Source organism: Oncorhynchus mykiss, chromosome 5 (assembly GCF_057628025.1).
Source record: "Oncorhynchus mykiss isolate SJ-2025 chromosome 5, ASM5762802v1, whole genome shotgun sequence".
In the NCBI taxonomy this organism is placed as follows: Eukaryota; Metazoa; Chordata; class Actinopteri; order Salmoniformes; family Salmonidae; genus Oncorhynchus; species Oncorhynchus mykiss.
The window spans coordinates 32,567,917-32,588,214 of record NC_143026.1 but is presented as its reverse complement, the minus strand read 5'-3'; the positions used below and the strand labels follow the sequence as shown (position 1 = coordinate 32,588,214).

Sequence of the window (20,298 nt, the reverse complement as noted above, 5' to 3'; positions counted from 1 at the left end):
AACAAACAAATGTTTTCCTTTAAATACCTCTTTATCCATTCACCACCCTCTTACTACACCTATGTAGAAATCTCATTCCTTCTTCCTCTCTCCCTCTCAATTACCCTGTCTTCCTGTTCCATCTAGAAAAACTCTGCAACTGTCTCGTCAGTTGAAGGACAAGGTGATGGAGGCACAGGCATGTTACAGCCTGGGGAACACCTACACTTTGATGCAACAGTACGAGAGAGCCATAGACTACCACCTCAAACACCTCCTCATAGCCCAGGAGCTCACGGACAGGTATGCACACTCACACACTCACTTAATAGTCACACACCGAGAAATCTGACTGCCGATAGTTAGCACAGAAGAAGGCCGTTCCTTCTCTTGCTAAAACAATGACAAACCACTGTGTATCGACCCGGTACCAGCAAACTACTAGTAGAATCACACTTCATCAATGGACAACATCTTGACTTTGATCCAATCAGAGTGCACAAACCTCCACATGGGGGAGCCGACAGGAATGACAAGGTCATTTAAAAAAAATAGGGACATTTCACCGTGTAATTAGAATTGTGACCAAAAACAAAAGCTGCATAACACTTTTTTTTTCTCGAGCAACTCTTTACGTCTTTAAAACTTCTTCAGGATTGGTGAGATAACGTAGGCTAATGTGATTAGCATGAGGTTGTAAGTAACAAGAAGATTTCCCAGGACATAGACATATCTGATATTGGCAGAAAGATTAACAATAATTTAAGCTAACTGCACTGTCCAATTTACCGTAGCTATTACAGTGAAATAATACCATGCTATTGTTTGAGGAGAGTGCACAGTTTTGAACATGAAAAGTTATTAATGAACAAATTAGGCACATTTGGGAAGTCTTGATTCAACATTTTGAACAGAAATACAATGGTTCATTGGATCAGTCTAAAGCTTTTCACATATACTGCTTTCATCTAGTGGCCAAAGTCTAAAAGGCACCTGGTCTGGAATAATACAATATGGCCTTTCTCTTGCATTTCAAATGTGGTACAAGAAAAATATAAAAATACGGTTGTTTTTTTCTTTGTATTATCTTTTACCAGATCTAATGTGTTATAATCGCCTACATTCCTTTCACATTTCAAAAAACATAAGAGTGTTTCCGTTCAAATGGTACCAAGAATATGCATATCCTTGCTTCAGGGCCTGAGCTACAGGCAATTAGATATGGCCATGTCATTTTAGGCAAAAATTTAATAAAAAAAAGGGTCCGTTCCTTAATTAAGAGTTTCTAGATAAGGAGTTTTGTGCTTGGGGATTTTTGTCAGGAATGATAATGTGCATTTGCTCGTTAGTTAGCTAGATAGCTAACATTAGCTTGCCAGGCAGTTACACATGAAATTAATGGGGTGGCAATTTTATTTTATTTATTTTTGTATTTCTAATTTTATTTGTCACATGCTTCGTAGACAACAGACTTATACTAGCAGTGAAATGATTACTTACTGGTATTTTTCCAACAATGCAGAGTTAAAGATAAATATAAATAGTGACACAAGAACAAATACAGTGAATAACGAGTAAAAATAACATGGCTATATATATATATATATATATATATATATATATATATGGAGTAGAAAAGGTGTACGAGGTAATTGAGGTAGCTATGTACTGTACTTATATAGTGCCTTCAGAAAGTATTCATATTAATATTCTACATTGTTTTATTACAGCCTGTATTCAAAATGGATTAAGTAGACTTGCCTCACCCATCTACAAAAAAGACCAATGACCCATTTTTTGAAAATGTGTTAGAAAAGAAACACAGACAACTCTCATTTACATAAGTATTCACACCCCTGAGTGAATACTTTGTAGAGAAGCACCTTTGGTGGCGATAACAGCTTTGAGTCATATTGGGTATGTCTGCATTTGTTTTGCACATCTGGATTTCTGCCACATTTTTTGGAGGGCAATCTTCCAGTCTTTCCACAGATTTTCAATGCGATTCAAGTCCGGGCTTTGGCTGGACCACTCAAGAGGCTCTATTTTTGGCTGGAGTTAAGGCCGTCCTAGTTTCAAAATGCACAGTTAGTTTGCAATTTCGTAATAAAATAAAACTGGTTAACTGTCATTTTCCAGCCCTAACGCCCGGTTCGGAAATGTATCTGTTTTATATCAGCTCCTTGCGCTCAGATGGGCGGGGTGGAAAAATTGGAGGTGTGTCCTTGTCATGATCCAAAGTGCTAATTTCAGGCAGTGCTGATAGAGCCATTTAAGACCAATCAAAAGCTGGTTTTAGCAGTTGGTTATGGCTTGAATTTTGACAGCAGAAATGCAGCCTGTCCAGCTGTGACACACACTGCCCATAGAACAAGAGTAGCCTAATATGCTTTTGGTGCCTGTATACTTCGTATTTAGAAACAAACTAAATGTCTCTTCACCCCCCCCCCCCCCCCCGCAATTTAGTTTTATTTGATTAAAAACAAGCATAGCCTCCCCTCTAAATGAATTATTTTTTTGTCTGTCCAATGCAATCACGAAGTAGGCAAGAAGACTGTCGATAAAGGGTTAGGCTCTAGAGACCGCTTGGAAATACATCTTAAAATCACCAAAGCTTTACTAAAGTATCAAGTTTGAGAGGAGTAAAACAGTGAGCTGACACTCACCTTTATCAATGCATTGTAGGCAGGCCCGCATTATTTTAGCCATGCATGTTCCGTTTTTGGATTTGCGTAAAACCCTCTCTAGTCTGCGTTGTTTAATATGCCCACTGGGAGAAATGTTGGTGCCTGTAAGTGCGAAATAGGCTATTTAAAACAGGTTGTTGCTTAGTTTTGTTTAGAATTATTATTATTCATTATCATTATCTTTTTATCAATAATGAATTTAATCTTCCTTATTGCTTGGCATGTCCATGCTCAGTCATAATGCAATTTACAGTAGGCCTAGCCCCCATATCAGTGTGAACGCTATTGAAGTCATTCAATTACTTAGAACAATGTGGACTGCAATTTGGTTTAAGTTAACCGATTTAGCAAAGATGAGATAGGTCTACAATTTGTTATTTCATTTCTGTAAGCTATTTAACTATAAAAACAGTCTAACATTGGAATTGGAGTTGATTCCAAGGCAATACATAAGACCGTAAAAACAACTTGAAGCAACCACATATTTCTCCATGGAGCAGGTTCTGATTGGCCAGTAAGGGGCGAAGCCTCGACATACCCACAACTTGTTTATTCATCACAACCCAGCACTATCGCACTCACACCAGCAAGTGCGCCGATTATTGTGATAGTGAAAATTGCAAAAATATTTGCCACACCCCGGAACCTATAGTGTTACCGCCTGCGCTTAGATTTACCAATGCGTTAGGTTTGTTAAAAATAGAGCCCAAGGACTTTCACATTCTTGTTCTGAAGCCATTCCAGTGTTGCTTTGGCTGCATGCTTGAGGTCATTGTCCTGTTGGGATGCAAATCGTCACCCCACCGTCTAAGACTGTTTGCACTCTGAAGCAAGTTCAAGGATTTTCCTGTATTTAGCTACATTCATGTTCCCTCTATCCTTACCAGTGTCCTAGGCCCTGCCGCTGAAAAGCCCCTCTATACAGTGCCTTGCGAAAGTATTCGGCCCCCTTGAACTTTGCGACCTTTTGCCACATTTCAGGCTTCAAACATAAAGATATAAAACTGTATTTTTTTGTGAAGAATCAACAACAAGTGGGACACAATCATGAAGTGGAACGACATTTATTGGATATTTCAAACTTTTTTAACAAATCAAAAACTGAAAAATTGGGCGTGCAAAATTATTCAGCCCCCTTAAGTTAATACTTTGTAGCCACCTTTTGCTGCGATTACAGCTGTAAGTCGCTTGGGGTATGTCTCTATCAGTTTTGCACATTGAGAGACTGAAATTTTTTCCCATTCCTCCTTGCAAAACAGCTCGAGCTCAGTGAGGTTGGATGGAGAGCATTAGTGAACAGCAGTTTTCAGTTCTTTCCACAGATTCTCGATTGGATTCAGGTCTGGACTTTGACTTGGCCATTCTAACACCTGGATATGTTTATTTTTGAACCATTCCATTGTAGATTTTGCTTTATGTTTTGGATCATTGTCTTGTTGGAAGACAAATCTCCGTCCCAGTCTCAGGTCTTTTGCAGACTCCATCAGGTTTTCTTCCAGAATGGTCCTGTATTTGGCTCCATCCATCTTCCCATCAATTTTAACCATCTTCCCTGTCCCTGCTGAAGAAAAGCAGGACCAAACCATGATGCTGCCACCACCATGTTTGACAGTGGGGATGGTGTGTTGCTTTTACACCAAACAGAACATCTTGCATTGTTGTCAAAAAGTTCAATTTTGGTTTCATCTGACCAGAGCACTTTCTTCCACATGTTTGGTGTGTCTCCCAGGTGGCTTGTGGCAAACTTTAAACAACACTTTTTATGGATATCTTTAAGAAATGGCTTTCTTCTTGCCACTCTTCCATAAAGGCCAGATTTTTGCAATATACGACTGATTGTTGTCCTATGGACAGAGTCTCCCACCTCAGCTGTAGATCTCTGCAGTTCATCCAGAGTGATCATGGGCCTCTTGGCTGCATCTCTGATTAGTCTTCTCCTTGTATGAGCTGAAAGTTTAGAGGGACGGCCAGGTCTTGGTAGATTTGCAGTGGTCTGATACTCCTTCCATTTCAATATTATCGCTTGCACAGTGCTCCTTGGGATGTTTAAAGCTTGGGAAATATTTTTGTATCCAAATCCGGCTTTAAACTTCTTCACAACAGTATATCGGACCTGCCTGGTGTGTTCCTTGTTCTTCATGATGCTCTCTGCGCTTTTAACGGACCTCTGAGACTATCATAGTGCAGGTGCATTTATACGGAGACTTGATTACACACAGGTGGATTGTATTTATCATCATTAGTCATTTAGGTCAACATTGGATCATTCAGAGATCCTCACTGAACTTCTGGAGAGAGTTTGCTGCACTGAAAGTAAAGGGGCTGAATAATTTTGCACGCCCAATTTTTCAGTTTTTGATTTGTTAAAAAAGTTTGAAATATCCAATAAATGTCGTTCCACTTCATGATTGTGTCCCACTTGTTGTTGATTCTTCACAAAAAAATACAGTTTTATATCTTTATGTTTGAAGCCTGAAATGTGGCAAAAGGTCGCAAAGTTCAAGGGGGCCGAATACTTTCGCAAGGCACTGTATGCCTCATCATAGTCATATCTCGGCGATCTAAGGACAGTTGACTTCATGGTATAGTTTCTGCTCTAACATGCACTGTTAACTGTGGGATCTTATATAGACAGGTGTGTTTCTTTCTAAATAATGTCCGAATTGGACATATATCTAATAAATATTGAATTTAAGCTGTGACACACCAACATATGGAATGAGTCAAGTGGTATGAATACTTTCTGAAGGCACTGTAGGTGGGGGTAAAGTGACTAGGCAACAGGATAGATAATAGACAGTGCCAGCATCATATGTGGTGAGTGTGAACGTGTGTGTATGTGTGTGTCTGTTGGGGAGTCAGTGTAAGTATGTGAGTGTGTGGGTAGAGTCCAGTGTGTGTGCAAGAGAGTTAGTGCAGCACAATGCACACAAAACTAAATGCTTTATCAAGCTAGCTATCTAGCAAGATGATGAAGAAAAAAATTCACTCTCCACTCTCCACTATCCCATACTGCCAGTAACAGCTCGCTTGCTAGCTAACGTAAGCTGAACAGTTAGGACAACATAGCTAGCTAGCTACTCCACTGACTCTCGGCAGCTAATAGGCAGCTGCTTCATTCAGAAACAAGTCCTTTGTAGCTCAGTTTGTAGAGCGTGGCACTTCTAATGCCAGGGTAGTGGGTTTGATTCCTGGGACTACATAAAATATATGAATAAGTCACTTTAGAAAAAATAATCTGCTAAATGGCATGTGTTATTATATTAAATGCATTCTGATGTAATTATAATGTTGGTAGGTACGCTAGTTTTCCAGTTGTAGGCATCTGGCTAGTATTGACAAGGGCTTACTACAAATTCTGGCTACAACATTAGCGCAGCTTGCTAGTTCTGATCTACAGCAGGCACAAGCCAAACATACCTGTAGCTTAATTAAGCTATTGCCACTGGAGTCTGGAGTATTTTAACTAGGCTGATCGGTTGGGAATCTGTGCTATGTGAACATAAAAAAGTTCTGCCGGGCAGATGTGTACCTCTCAGTAGTCTGTATCCTTGGAGTGTCTGAGCCTTTACATGCATACACACTTTAAAACCTTTACTTAAAATGCTTATCATTATGGTGTTTGATTTGTTCCTTCTCTAACTGTGCTTTTGTTGATAGGGTTGGTGAGGGCCGTGCCTGCTGGAGTCTGGGAAATGCCTATGTGTCTTTACAGAACCATCGCCAGGCCCTGCACTACGCCCGCAAATACCTAGACATTTCCAGAGAGGTAACTAGTGACCACTGCATCTACACAATTTTTATGAGGAGGTATATTACTGTGAAGACAGTTTATTTTCAACACCAATATATTTGCAGTCGCTTTTTGAAAACTGAAATCCCATACACCTTTAGTCAATACGATGTCTCTCTCTCTCTTTCTCTCTCTCTCTCTCTGTGTCTATCTCTCTCTCTCTCTCTCTCTCTCTCGGTGTCTCTCTTTCACTCTCTCTCTGTGTCTCTCTTTCTCTCTGTGTCTCTCTCTCACTCTCTCTCTCTCTGTCTCTCTCTCGCTTAACCTACTCTAAGATTGGGGACAGGAATGGCGAGTTGACTGCCAGGATGAATGTGGAGCAGATGATGGAGGCTCTGGGGGTCAACGAGAGTGACCTTTCATCATGTGGGTCAGAGTTCGAGGTGCAAGGTAACAGAGAGATTTCTTTCTATGGTTCTTCCTTGAACTTGTATTTTCAGTGTGAGAGGAAATTATGACCATGTGCCAGAGTCTGGTGTAACAGTCAAAGCACCCAACTCCGGACCACACAAGGCCCCTCGCGACCATGCTGTTTGTGCCCCTCTCTGCCACAGGGTTCTGCTTAAATACATCCATTATGACCACTGGAGTTGTTGAAAGGGATGAAGTTTCCCATGTAGACACTGGTTTGAGTCTAGATGTGTTTGTCCTCTTGGTGGTTCAGTGTGGGATTTGAGGAGTGTAAAGATGATTCTATAATTCTAGATAATTCTACCTGGAGCGCCAAAATCATAACATGCTGAACTAACAGTCCAAATTATTTAATCTACTTTTGTTGTTTATAAAGAGTAGATTTTCAATTTGACCCATGTCTGCACTTTTTGTTCTGAGTAATGACAGTATTAATACATATGGAAAGTCCTGTACAGTAAGTTTTGTCTCTGACCAGCCTTAGTCCACGTGCACTGCCCATCTCTCTCTCTCTCTCTCTCTCTCTCTCTCTCTTTCTCCTTACCACACCCCACGCACAACCCTGAGCACAGACTCGCTCTCACACTCGCTCAGAAGGAGAACATTTCACTTCTCCATCAAACTTTGAGTTGAGAGAGGCGTCCGTCCTGTGATTAGTTCCTCCAGGATACTTACTGGACACCGCAAATGGAATACAACTATAGACTAATAACAATTATAGCAACATTTGACTTAAATTTCATGGGATTGACAACAATAACTGTACCATAGCTCTCTGAGTCCGGAGTATGAGGTAAGCAAGGTCGAGGCTTAATTATAGCCTTTTAATTCTTTCAAAATACTGTACATGGAATTGGAAGCTTTACTTTCTAGTTGCCATGAATCTGTAAAGAATACTTGAGAGGTTTGGATGCACACTTTAAAAGGCTTTTGTAAAATGCTATAGCCCATTTTCCATTCAATCGGTTGAGGGAGATGTATGTACAGTATATGTCAGAGGTGGAGTGATGTTAGCAAAGCTCAGAATAAGCTCTAGAGAATACATACATTTGTCCTTGTGCAAATATCTCAAAGCCCCAGGCTTAGATAGATGATGTGTCACTGTGCTTCTGTCAACAGAATCTTCCTCTGCTGATCATTCATCTCTAGGGCCATAGTCTTAGTGAATACATTATGTATGACCCTCTAAAAGGATTTCTGTACAAGTAAAAAGTATTCTATAGAGTCATCATTTCAGCTCTATTGTTCTGAGGTTGGATTCAATCAATCATGGATCAGACGATGGATATGTGTACTTTGTAAAGGAAAATGTATTCTGCCAAACAGACATGCACTTCATCTGTCAATTGTGTGTTAATTATTCATGTACAGTTGTACAAATTATGTACAGTTGTACATTCTCTACAATTCTACATGCACAGTGCTGAGAGTTAAGAGGAATTCAATGTATTGTTCTTATCTTAATAACCCTTTAAGTCATTGTGACAGCTTGTAAACCAATATCCAGGCAATATACTCTGTCTTCCTACAACAATGTTCTAAGGCTATGACAGGAGAAAGATAAAGGGGCCATGTGAGACATTGTCTGATGAAGATAGACTGATCAACAGGTCAATGTTTGACAGTTCAATGTTTGAGGTCACTTGAGGTCATTCTGGGCCATTGCATCTTCCATTGCGTCCGGGTCTAGGAGGAAAGGATGAGTCAGGTGGACACAGCCCTTTTCTGTGTACGGAGAGGACGTGCTGGATGTTTATTTAAAACAGGGAGCGTCTGTTTGGAGCAGCAGGCCCACACTGCATAGACTGTGGTTAGGTGGGACCTGAGGTCAGGCCGCCCTGGCACTGCCACCTCACAGAATAGAAATACAACAAGTAGAACAGACACTCCGACTGGTGATGGTGATTAAGATTGTGTTGGTGATTTATTGGTGTTTTCTTTTCTCTATGCAGGAATAAGGCGTTCTGCCTTATTGGTTAGGTGATGTATGATAAAATTTGTCCTGTCCATACATTTTATGTCTGTCTGTGACAGCTCTTCAGTGTGTCAGTACACTGGAACACGTGCGAGCCAAAGGGAAAGAGTGTAGATAGATTTGGGGTGGCCAAATCCAGCGTGAAACCCACATACCTTTGTAGATACCTAAAAACATTTTTTCCCTCTAAATAAATAGACAGGTGGGTTCTCTGACGCACATAACATAAACACACTGTAAATAAAGAGACATTTGCGTCCCATTTTGAATAAATAGGTCCCAGATACAGTGGGGCAAAAAAGTATTTAGTCAGCCACCAATTGTGCAAGTTCTCCCACTTAAAAAAATGAGAGAGGCCTGTAATCTTCATCATAGGTAAACTTCAACCATGACAGACAAACTGAGAAAAAAAATCCTGAAAATCACATTGTATGATTTTTAATGAATTTATTTGCAAATTATGGTGGAAAATTAGTATTTGGTCACCTACAAACAAGCAAGATTTCTGGCTCTCACAGACCTGTAACTTCTTCTTTAAGAGGCTCCTCTGTCCTCCACTCGTTACCTGTATTAATGGCACCTGTTTGAACTTGTTATCAGTATAAAAGACACCTGTCCACAACCTCAAACAGTCACACTCCAAACTCCACTATGGCCAAGACCAAAGAGCTGTCAAAGGACACCAGAAACAAAATTGTAGACCTGCACCAGGCTGGGAAGACTGAATCTGCAATAGGTAAGCAGCGTGGTTTGAAGAAATCAACTGTGGGAGCAATTATTAGGAAATGGAAGACATACAAGACCACTGATAGTCTCCCTCGATCTGGGGCTCCACGCAAGATCTCACCCCGTGGGGTCAAAATGATCACAAGAACGGTGAGCAAAAATCCCAGAACCACACGGGGGGACCTAGTGAATGACCTGCAGAGAGCTGGGACCAAAGTAACAAAGCCTACCATCAGTAACACACTACACTGCCAGGGACTCAAATCCTGCAGTGCCAGACGTGTCCCCCTGCTTAAGCCAGTACATGTCCAGGCCCGTCTGAAGTTTGCTAGAGAGCATTTGGATGATCCAGAAGAAGATTGGGAGAATGTCATATTGTCAGATGAAACCAAAATATAACTTTTTGGTAAAAACTCAACTCGTCGTGTTTGGAGGACAAAGAATGCTGAGTTGCATCCAAAGAACACCATACCTACTGTGAAGCAAAGGGACCATGACGACTGATCCTTGTAAAGGAAAGAATGAATGGGGCCATGTATCGTGAGATTTTGAGTGAAAATCTCCTTCCATCAGCAAGGGCATTGAAGATGAAACGTGGCTGGGTCTTTCAGCATGACAATGATCCCAAACACACCGCCCGGGCAACGAAGGAGTGGCTTCGTATGAAGCACTTCAAGGTCCTGGAGTGGCCTAGCCAGTCTCCAGATCTCAACCCCATAGAACATCTTTGGAGGGAGTTGAAAGTCCGCGTTGCCCAGCAACAGCCCCAAAACATCACTGCTCTAGAGGAGATCTGCATGGAGGAATGGGCCAAAATACCAGCAACAGTGTGTGAAAACCTTGTGAAGACTTACAGAAAACGTTTGACCTCTGTCATTGCCAACAAAGGGTATATAACAAAGTATTGAGAAACTTTTGTTAGTTGAACGTTTAGTCCATAACGTTGCTTGACCGTTGGTTAGGCTATTAGCTGAAACAAAAGTAGGCTGCATGAAAAGTCCAATACTGTTAATATAACCGTGTGTTACTGCAGGTTATCAGTGAATTTATGTAAATTATTAAGCATACCTGCATTTCCTGCAGTGTAGGAAAATTCTCTGCAACAAGAGTGATCACATTAAGGTCCTACATCTGTAGATCTACACAGATAGTAGAAGTGTGAGAAGTGGACTGCAGAAATGGACATGCAGTCCCGTCCCTCACAGAGCTGTTCTGGGTCTCTGTGAAGGTCCTCCAGGTCACACACTGGCCCAACATTTGCTATGGGCGCATAACTCGTAAAGGGCCCCTTATTCATAGTTTGTTTGCCTGGCTGTCTGACTGAACCTCGTCCTCACTGCACATCATAAGACCACAGCACACACATGGGAAACCATGCACGCCGCGTTGAGCTCCCATAGAGTTCATGGGAATCAACTGTTCGCTCTGTATGTGTGAAAAACTGTTGATTTTCTGTTTACAAGATTTATCTCACGGTTGCGCACTGTAGTTTTGAATGGTCAACATACAGAACTTTCTGTAATACATCAATGTTAGTGTCATTAGTAAAACAGAACGTCAACTCTCTACAAGGGGTTTGTAAACTGTTGATACACTGAACAAAAATATAAACGCAACATGCAACAATTTCAACGATTTTACTGAGTTACAGTTCATATAAGGAAGTAAGTTAATATAAATAAATTCTTTAGGCCCTAATCTATGGATTTTACATGACTGGGCAGGGGCGCAGCCATGGATGGGCCTGGGAGGGCATAGGCCCACCTACTGGGGAGCCAGGGCCCAGCCAATCAGAATGTGTTTTTCCCCACAAAAGGGCTTTATTACAGACAGTAATAGTCCTCAGCAGCCCCCCTGGGAGGTCCTGGTTTGGCGTGGTTACACGTGGTCTGCTTTTATAAGGCCGGTTGGACGTACTGCCAAATTCAAAACGACGTTGGAGGCGACTTGTGGTAGAGAAATTAACATTAAATTATCTGGCAACAGCTTTGATGGACATTCTGCAGTCAGCATGCCAATTGCACACTCCATCAAAACTTCTGGGGCATTGTGTTGTGTGACAAAACTGCACATTTTACAATCACATTTTAGAATTGTCCACAGGACAATAAAAGGCCATTGATCAGGCTGTTCAATCAGCTTTTTGATATGCCACACCTGTCAGGTGGATCGATTATCATGGCAAAGGAGAAATACTCACTAACCGGGATGTAAACAAATTTGTGCACAAAATTTGAGAGAAATAAACTTTTTGTGTGCATGGAAAATTTCTGGGATCATGTATTTCAGCTTTTTTTATAGTTTATGATGATCGCACAGATTCAATCATGAACTGATAATTATTGATCAAATATTTGTATTCACTGTAACAGTCCTAGCCTTGATGAGTTACTGTGTCTCTGACGTGGGATTGTGGATAGGATGTTTGTCTTTAAAGCCCCACTCAGGGCAATAATGGCCCTCCATTCATTACATTACTAAAGGGCACACTTAATCTTCCATTGACAACTTTACAAAGGGTATCTGCTTTAATGTCCTCTTTTGCGCTCTTCTCTGTTCTAGGAGCCAGACCAAAACACACCAAGAGAAACAGCATGGACAGTGTCGAACTGTGGAAGTACTCGTCAGATAAGGTAAAACAAAGTCATTTTGTTTACTCCATTTTCGTTTTCTCACACCATTTCTCTGACAGTTTTCTGTAACACAACTTACATGCTACATTTCACATTTCTATAAAATGACAGCACACAAATGTAAAATAAATGAGAATCCATTGGTATACGTTACTTTCCCTGCAGATTGGAGACAGCCAGGATGTGGACAGTATATCCCGGAGAACCAAGAGTCAGCAGTCTCAGCCAGGCAGAGGGAAGGGCTACCCCGACAGCCTGTCCTCAGATGACAGGCAGTGGTTGGAATCCCCTGTGGACACCGATGACATAACTGTCCAAGTCCCGCCTCCAGTGAGTCTTAATTTTCAATTTCAACTAATGCTCTGAAAAGCTCAGTTAACCATGAAAGATGATTTTCCATCCACTCAACTGATTTTAATCTGAGTAGATTTATTTTTTTAAACTTTCTTTTTAAATTGCCTACCAGCCCTCTCGATGGCATATAACTTCACTTTCTGAGTATCTCTCTGCTTAACAATAACATGCACCTGGTTTTTACTAGTCGAGTTGATTTAGATTAGTCAAATTCATCCCTGTCTCATCAGCTCCACTAAAAGGCATCAATTACAAAGACTATTGTTTTCAATGTGTAGTGTAGCACTATAATGGACTCAGACACAATGACTTTGAACTGTGTTAGTTTTAGCTAACAGTAGCGATTGCTCCTCTGAGTATCTTGTTTCTCCTTAAAGCCCTAATTAAATCTCACACTTTCCACCTAGTATGAAAGTGTTCTACTGAAAGGCATTATCTACTGACTCCAGGTTCAGTTTCCCCTCTGCATTTAAGGATCGGCAGCCTTTTAAACAATCAATGAAAGCTAACCTGACAGCTAAAGCGGCATAAATGTGGTTAGCGAGCCAATGCTGTTGGTCAGGAAGAGGCTTCTGAAGTCTGTAGGGTCCTTGCATCCAGATTTACGTCATATGATGATAGTGGCAAGGGAAAGTGCTGTAGGTGAAACATGATGTGATTTAATGAGGGTTAATGGCCATACTAGGTCTCTAGGTTACTTCCTGGTAGAGAGGAGTGCTATGTCTGATGGCGCTTCCAGGAATAACACTAAGTAAACTTGCTGGCCTTTCTGACTGCTCTAGATTGTTCATAACAATACACCTTTGTGCTGTCCTTATCCCTAGAACATCATCGGCCAGCTTCAGCCAATGGGGTTGTGTAATTCAGCGCCTGACTCAACCAACCATGCATCTCGGTTCTGTGATGCTGTTGATTGTTGTAATCAGTGGACTGCTGTTGAAAAGAGTGAGGAAGCCATTGTGTGAAGGATGCCTGTTATTTATTGGCTGACTAAAATAGCTGTTGAACCATTGTGGGGTGGTATGGAGACAAGGTGCACTTCCTCTGTTGCTCATCTCTCTCTTTATTCCAGAACTAGACTCAATAATATATTGAACTGACAATAAAAAGGGTACTTGGTCCAAAAAAATTCACACTAGGTCATAAGTCACTCTGATCACAAAATGCGAGGGGAAGGGGTCGGCCATTGGGAAGTGGTGAAATGTCAATGGTTACCATTGTGTGCCTCTCTGTGTGTCTATTAAGGATAGCGGCGCAACTTTGAGTTCTGGTTTCCTTAGCAACACTGATTTAATTTAGGGAGAGTCCTTTCCCCTCTCACTTCCACCTTTCTCTCTCTCCCAACTCACACACTCTCTCCTTCCACCTCCCTCTCTCGCTCCCCTTCACCATAATTGAGTAATTGAACAATACATAGGCAGAGGAAAGATCCAGACAGAGAGGCAAGGGGAGAACAGACAGAATCCAGGAAGTCACAGCTCATTATGCTCGGAGGGGGAGAAAATTACAATCACGCGGAGATCAGCTGAGGCACAGGAAGACACACAGAATGTTTCTTCTTTTGCTGGTCAATTTGGGAATTGATCACAGAATAGCATTTTAATGAACTTATAGTATTCACGGATACTTATAGTATCCATATTAATTTATTCCTGCTATAGATACAATTATTAAATAGATGGCTTGATTGAACCCAATGAGATGTTCCATTGTGCTTGCCGGAACTGTCTCTTGGCAGTGCTCAGAGTTTGTTTTTCCCGTGATTTGTTAGTGGGCACTCTCTGCCCATCCCCCTGCCTCGGCTGACAATGTGACCTTCATCAGAGGACCCCCCTCTCCTCATAATGAGTTATTTTCCCACAGTGGGAGAGAGAGCTGCAGCTAGGACAAAGATGTCCTGCAGAAGAGAGAGAGGGAGGGGGAAGATGGATTTATAATTATATGAATGAATGAAGGAATGAATGAGTGGTAGAGAGAGAAAGAGAGAGGAGGAGATGGGAGAGAGGGGAAGGATGAGAGAGGGAGATATAGGAGAGAGGGGGAGCGATGAGAGAGGGGGGAGAGGAGAGAGGGGGAGCGATGAGAGATGAGGGAGTGATGACAGAGGGGGAGAGATGAGAGGGGGATATAGGAGAGGGGGGAGCGATGAGAGAATGGGGGGATATAGGAGAGGGGGGAGCGATGAAAGATGGGGGATATAGGAGAGAGGGGGAGCAATGAGAGAGGGGGACATAGGAGAGAGGGGGATATAGGAAAGAGGGGGAGCGATGAGAGAGGGTGAGAGATGAGAGAGGGGGATATAGGAGAGAGGAGGATATAGGAAAGAGAGGGGGAGCGATGAGAGGGGGATATAGGAAAGAGGGGGGAGCAATGAGAGAGGGGGGACTGATGAGAGAGGGGATATAGGACAGAGGGGGATATAGGAAAAAGGGGGAGCGATGAGAGAGGGAGAGAAGGGGGAGCGATGAGAGAGGGGGACATAGAAGTGATTGGGAGCAATGAGAGAGGTGGATTTAGGAGAGAGGGGGATTTAGGAGAGAGGGAGAGATGAGGGGGGGTGATGAGAGAGGGGAACGATGAGAGAGGGGGGAGCAATGAGAGAGGGGGGAGCGATGAGAGATGGGAGAAGGGGAAGAGGGGAGGGTGTAATGAGGAGGACAGGCGTCAGTGGGGACGGATGGGGGAAAGAGAGCACCGAGAGGGAAGGGTGGAAAGGAGGAGAGTGGTGAGGGAAGGGGGGAAGGCAGGGGAGTGTGAGTCCGGCGTGTGGAGAGTGAGGGAAAGAGGAGAGCGCTCGGAGAGAGAGAAAGAGTGAAGAAAGGGAAAGAGAGGTGCTTGTGTGGTAAGACACTTCACTGTACTCTTTATCTGTATGATAATTTGATGGATGATGGTGTTGCTTGAACTAGTCTCTCTAATTTCTTTACTTTGTTAGCCTAAATGTCTGTTTCTTGCTCTGCCAGAGAGGCAGGCACATTTTGTGGCAATTAATTATTTTACGATGCCCAGTAAAGCAAACATTTGAAGTGTAGCCTAATTTTGGTCCAAAGTTTTCACACGAAAAGTCTCTGCTGAAAATGTGACCGCCTACAGCAACAGCACTGTTGTATCGTACTACTGAACATTGTAGCCTCTGACCAGATTCTGGTGAGCTTATTCACTGATAGTTGCCTTTGTACAAATCACACTGCACCGAGTTGAGACTTAAAGGTTCTTAATTATCAACGTAAATTAAAAAATATCTAAAATTTGCTTCCAGACAAAATTGCCTTGTACAGTACGTGTATCCAGTCCTATTTTTGTGGAGATAATGTTTGGTGTTGATTGGGACATTATGGTGTGTGTGCCTGCGAGGCGTGGTGGGGAAAGGGTGAGGAGGATAAGGACACCATCCGCCATTATTGATCCATGATGTGTCCTGTGGCTCACTGCCTTTAATGCCTGCCATTAACCTGCCCAGGGTTTTATCATCAACATGGAGGCAGGATCACACACTGACCAATACAGAGAATCATGTTGATATTGTAGATGGCCACAGTACTGGATGTTGATACTCAGAGGAGGCTTTATATGTGTACTATATTTTATACCTTTATTTAACTTGGCAAGTCAGTTAAGAACAAATTCTTATTTTAAATGACAGCCTAGAAACAGTGGGCCTTGTTCAGGGGCAGGACAACAGATTTTTACCTTGTCAGCTCAGGGATTTGATCTTGTAACAAGTCCAATGCTCTAACACTAGGCTGGCTACCCGTTGCCCCAAACTCAATACTATATTGAGAGGTTGTGCTATGTTTGATGACCAAACAGCAATTTATGAAGGCATCCTAGTTGGCCAGATAGTGAGAACACTCTTATGTGCTATTCCAGTTAGTATCGAAGCCATTTTTTGTCCAAAGTGCTATGAAAAGGTTGAGAACAACTCAAACAACAGCAACTCAATATATAATGGTACAGGTCACCATAATGGCAGAGAGCCAATAATTGTACTGCCACTGATTGCATTGGTCAACAATTGGACAATCTAATAGCCAATAGTCAATGGAGACAAACAGACAGACTGTGTATCTATTTGGCCATGTGACTCATTAGACACTCTAATACCAGGACATACTGCATGGTCATTTCGCAGCAGTTCAATAGTACTTGATATGCGAAGCAAATGTTCTCCTCTATCTGGAACACCAACTGCCCCAAACCAGGGATCCTGTTAAACAAGCCAAACAGAAACCACATAAACAGGATACAAGAGACAAGTGGGTCAGTGTATGTGGAAATACAGTGCATTCAGAAAGTATTCAGACCCCTTCCCGTTTTCCACATTTTGTTACGTTACAGCCTAATTCTAAAATCGATTACATTTATTTTTGTCCTTATCAATTTGCACACAATACCCCATAATGACAAAGCAAAAACAGGTTTTCTGAAATTTTTGCAAATGTATATACAGTACCAGTCAAAAGTTTGGACACACCTATTCTTTCAATGGTTTTTATTTATTTTTACTATTTCCTACATTGTAGAATAATAGTGAAGACATCAGAACTATGAAATAACACATATGGAATCATGTAGAAACCAATAAAGTGTTAAACAAATCGAAATATATTTTATATTTGAGATTCTTCAAAGTAGCCACCCTTGGCCTTGATGACAGCTTTGCACACTCTTGGCATCCATCTAACGTAACGAAATGGGGAAAACGCCAAGGGCTCTGAATACTTTCCCAATGCACTTTGTGCGCCTGTTACATCACTTAACAACAATGTCCCTCTGTTTCAGAAGCTAGGTCGTGACCCCTCCGATGAGGACTGCTTCTTCGACCTTCTCAGCAAGTTCCAGAGCAGCCGCATGGACGACCAGCGCTGCCACCTAGACGACCTGAACGAAGAGAATGGAGAAAATGGCGAGAACGGAGGGGCCGTCTCTCTCAATGAAATGCTAGGTAGGTTAATGACTGTGACGGCGGTCTAAAGCTAGAGCATCACTAATACTACTATGGACCGTCATTACTTCCAGCGACTTGATTTGACGTCAATGCATGATTCACTCAAAGCAATGGTCTCTAGTCAGGTATGTGTGGCTTGGAATATCTTCTGTCAATGACAGTACAATATAGTTCTCCTCCTCTTGTGCTTCTCAGACCCTACACTCATCACGTCACCCCAGACAGAGGAGCTATTTGACCTGATCGTCAGTTCCCAGAGCCGTCGCCTGGACGACCAGCGGGTCAGCATCAGCAACTTACCCGGCCTCAGGATCACCCATAACAACCTGGGCCACCTGTGTGTCGATGCAGACCCCCAGGAGCCAAGCGATGACTTCTTCAACATGCTCATGAAGTGCCAGGTAGGGCCATGTCTCACTGCTTCAGCATCTCTATGGGTTGAATCTTAACCTAAGATCTGCGCAAATAACTAAAATGTTTGTGTTGAGTCTCTGGTACCATCAATCAATGCATGATTTAGGTAAAATACTCAAATGTTTGTGCATACTGTATCTCAGGCTATGCAGGATTCATAACTGCAGGACTTGCTATTTTAGATGTCTGTCTCTCCCTCTCTCTCACTCTCTGTGTCTGCTTCCAGTCCTCCAGGATCGATGACCAACGGTGTTCCCCACCAGAAGGGGGGCCCCGGGCCCCCACGGTGCCTGACGAGGACTTCTTTAGTCTGATCCAGAGGGTACAGGCCAAGCGCATGGACGAGCAGCGGGTCCACCTCCCATCAGATGAACAGGATGGGCCCGACTCCGACCCAGAACCACCCTCCGGAGACTCCAGCTAGGGACCCAAGCACACATCCCTCGGGGAGTCTGCCTCATAGAAGGTGGAGAGAAAGAGGAGAAATGGGCCACCACCTGAGGAGATCTGTGAAGGGGTGAAAGTAAATTAGGTTGATGTGTGATGCAAGATCTGAACCCTATGTGCAATATGTGGCCCCCTTTCAGCTGTTGTGAATCTGTTTAGGTTTGAAATGTGTGTAAATCCGATAATGATGAAATGGAATGTATATGATACATTTATGTGAATTATGGTTTGGGGTGTTTCGCTAGGGATTGAGACGCCAACAAGAAATAACAGATATTCATATTTACCCCATTTACTGCCTTAATCAGTTTTTCTCTGACTCAGATTGTATTCCCAAGTGTCAGGGGTCTGTGGGTTCAAAGTGCATGATAGAATAGTATTATTGCTGCTGGTATTATTGGTGTAGCAAACAGTATTGGCTACAGTTTTCGGTGGCAACAACATGGTTAGTTAAGGTCTCTTCATCATTGAGTTAATGTCCTCTGGAGCACAACCAAACAGGTTTTCAAACAATATATCAATTTATCAAAATAGTAAAAGATACAGTGAAAATACATTTTATGGATAATAGTATACAAAATCAAGAAAAGCACATTTTAGGGAGAAATTCAAGGGAGAAATTGAGTAGATGGATCAGGGGACTTTTTAGGACAGGAAGGGAGTAGATGCACAGCCTATGCACACAGAATCCTGTTTTGCAGGGAACTCCTGCTAAAATGCCACAGCTGTTGGTCTTCAATTTCCAATCATCTTCAACAGATGTCTCATATTCTGCTGGTTTACTGCCCCATTGTGGTGAAACTTGTATACTACAACTGTCCTGTGTACCCCATTGGAAATTATTTGTAATTCCTGCGGAAGATTGAGGATGTAATCTTCTGCGCAAGTATATTGATTTTAAGCACTTTTTATTATTTTAGTGACAAGCTATACTTAAACTGTACAGTATGTACATTGCATATTTTTTGCTGATCATTTTTTAAAGGTTAGTGTATTTGCAACAAAAATGCCCTGTGTGTATTTTATTCAGTTGTGGATATCAGAGTTATTCTGTTACAGACCCAGCAGACCAAAGACGGGTGCAAACTGAGGAAACTAAACAAAAACGGCTTATAGTAAGATCTAACGTACTGTACATATATGTTGCCTAACTGATGTTCCACAATGGACATTTTAGTTGCTCTTCTTCTTAGGGACTCCATTTGTAAACGTATTAATATTAGCGTGTAGCTCTTCTTTGTACCTCAAGGGGTTGTGAACCTAACCCAGGATGGGTCGTGGTCCAAATGATTCATCTCCATCTCTGTAGTAAGAGGGTAACAAGGTCCCCACTGTTCTCCAAAAATAGTTGATTTCCTCTATTTTCTCATACCTTATGAGGATAAACTTGGTCCAGACCTATCCGCTACGCTTCTATTTGTCTCTGCCATATGTACATATTTTTTGTATTTATGTTCCATTTGAGGACATGAAGATGTCCCCTCTGCTTTTAATAAAATGTTGATTCAAATGTTTCATGTGCCTCTGTAGTCATCAACAGTGTTGTTTTAAAGATTACCATAAGAATGTCTGCTTTCAAATTAGGGGCTATGCTTAAACTTAAACACATTGTACGTAGGTGGTGTTGAGACTGCCTTTTTTTAATTACACCCCATTCTACAGTATTCTACAGTATTTTGCTAAACTATTCTTATGGCTTATGGCTTATGATTCAATTTCCCCCCAGTCCAAAGACATGGACATTCTTTAGATATCAGATATGGAACATTTTACAATATATTCACAGTCTCCTCGCCCTGATAAGAATGACTCCTTATAACAGCAACTGAAAACACGGCCATAAAAAAAGATGGAGAGTGTCGTTGACTTGCCCTTGGTTGGGCAAGGCACAGTGGGCTGACCAAACATGTTGGTTTGCTTTTCTCTGTTTT

At 42.0% G+C, this 20,298-nt stretch overlaps 1 protein-coding gene across 8 annotated transcripts in view; it reads left to right on the top strand.

The window, feature by feature from the left end:
- The window catches only part of LOC110523609 (G protein-signaling modulator 1), a 36,733-nt gene extending 16,856 nt beyond the window's left edge, over positions 1-19,877 (top strand). For 5 of the 8 annotated variants that reach the window (XM_036977277.2, XM_036977282.2, XM_090234501.1 and 2 more), the window contains 8 exons: positions 127-282; positions 6,327-6,435; positions 6,735-6,849; positions 12,134-12,204; positions 12,370-12,534; positions 17,341-17,503; positions 17,702-17,907; positions 18,147-19,877. In XM_036977277.2, coding sequence (XP_036833172.1) covers positions 127-282; positions 6,327-6,435; positions 6,735-6,849; positions 12,134-12,204; positions 12,370-12,534; positions 17,341-17,503; positions 17,702-17,907; positions 18,147-18,344 — 1,183 coding nt within the window. In that variant the 3' untranslated portion in view covers positions 18,345-19,877. The remainder of the gene's footprint in view (positions 1-126; positions 283-6,326; positions 6,436-6,734; positions 6,850-12,133; positions 12,205-12,369; positions 12,535-17,340; positions 17,504-17,701; positions 17,908-18,146) is intronic. The other 3 variants (XM_036977278.2, XM_090234502.1, XM_090234499.1) reach the window with 1 other exon arrangement.
- The last annotated feature ends 421 nt before the right edge of the window (positions 19,878-20,298 follow it).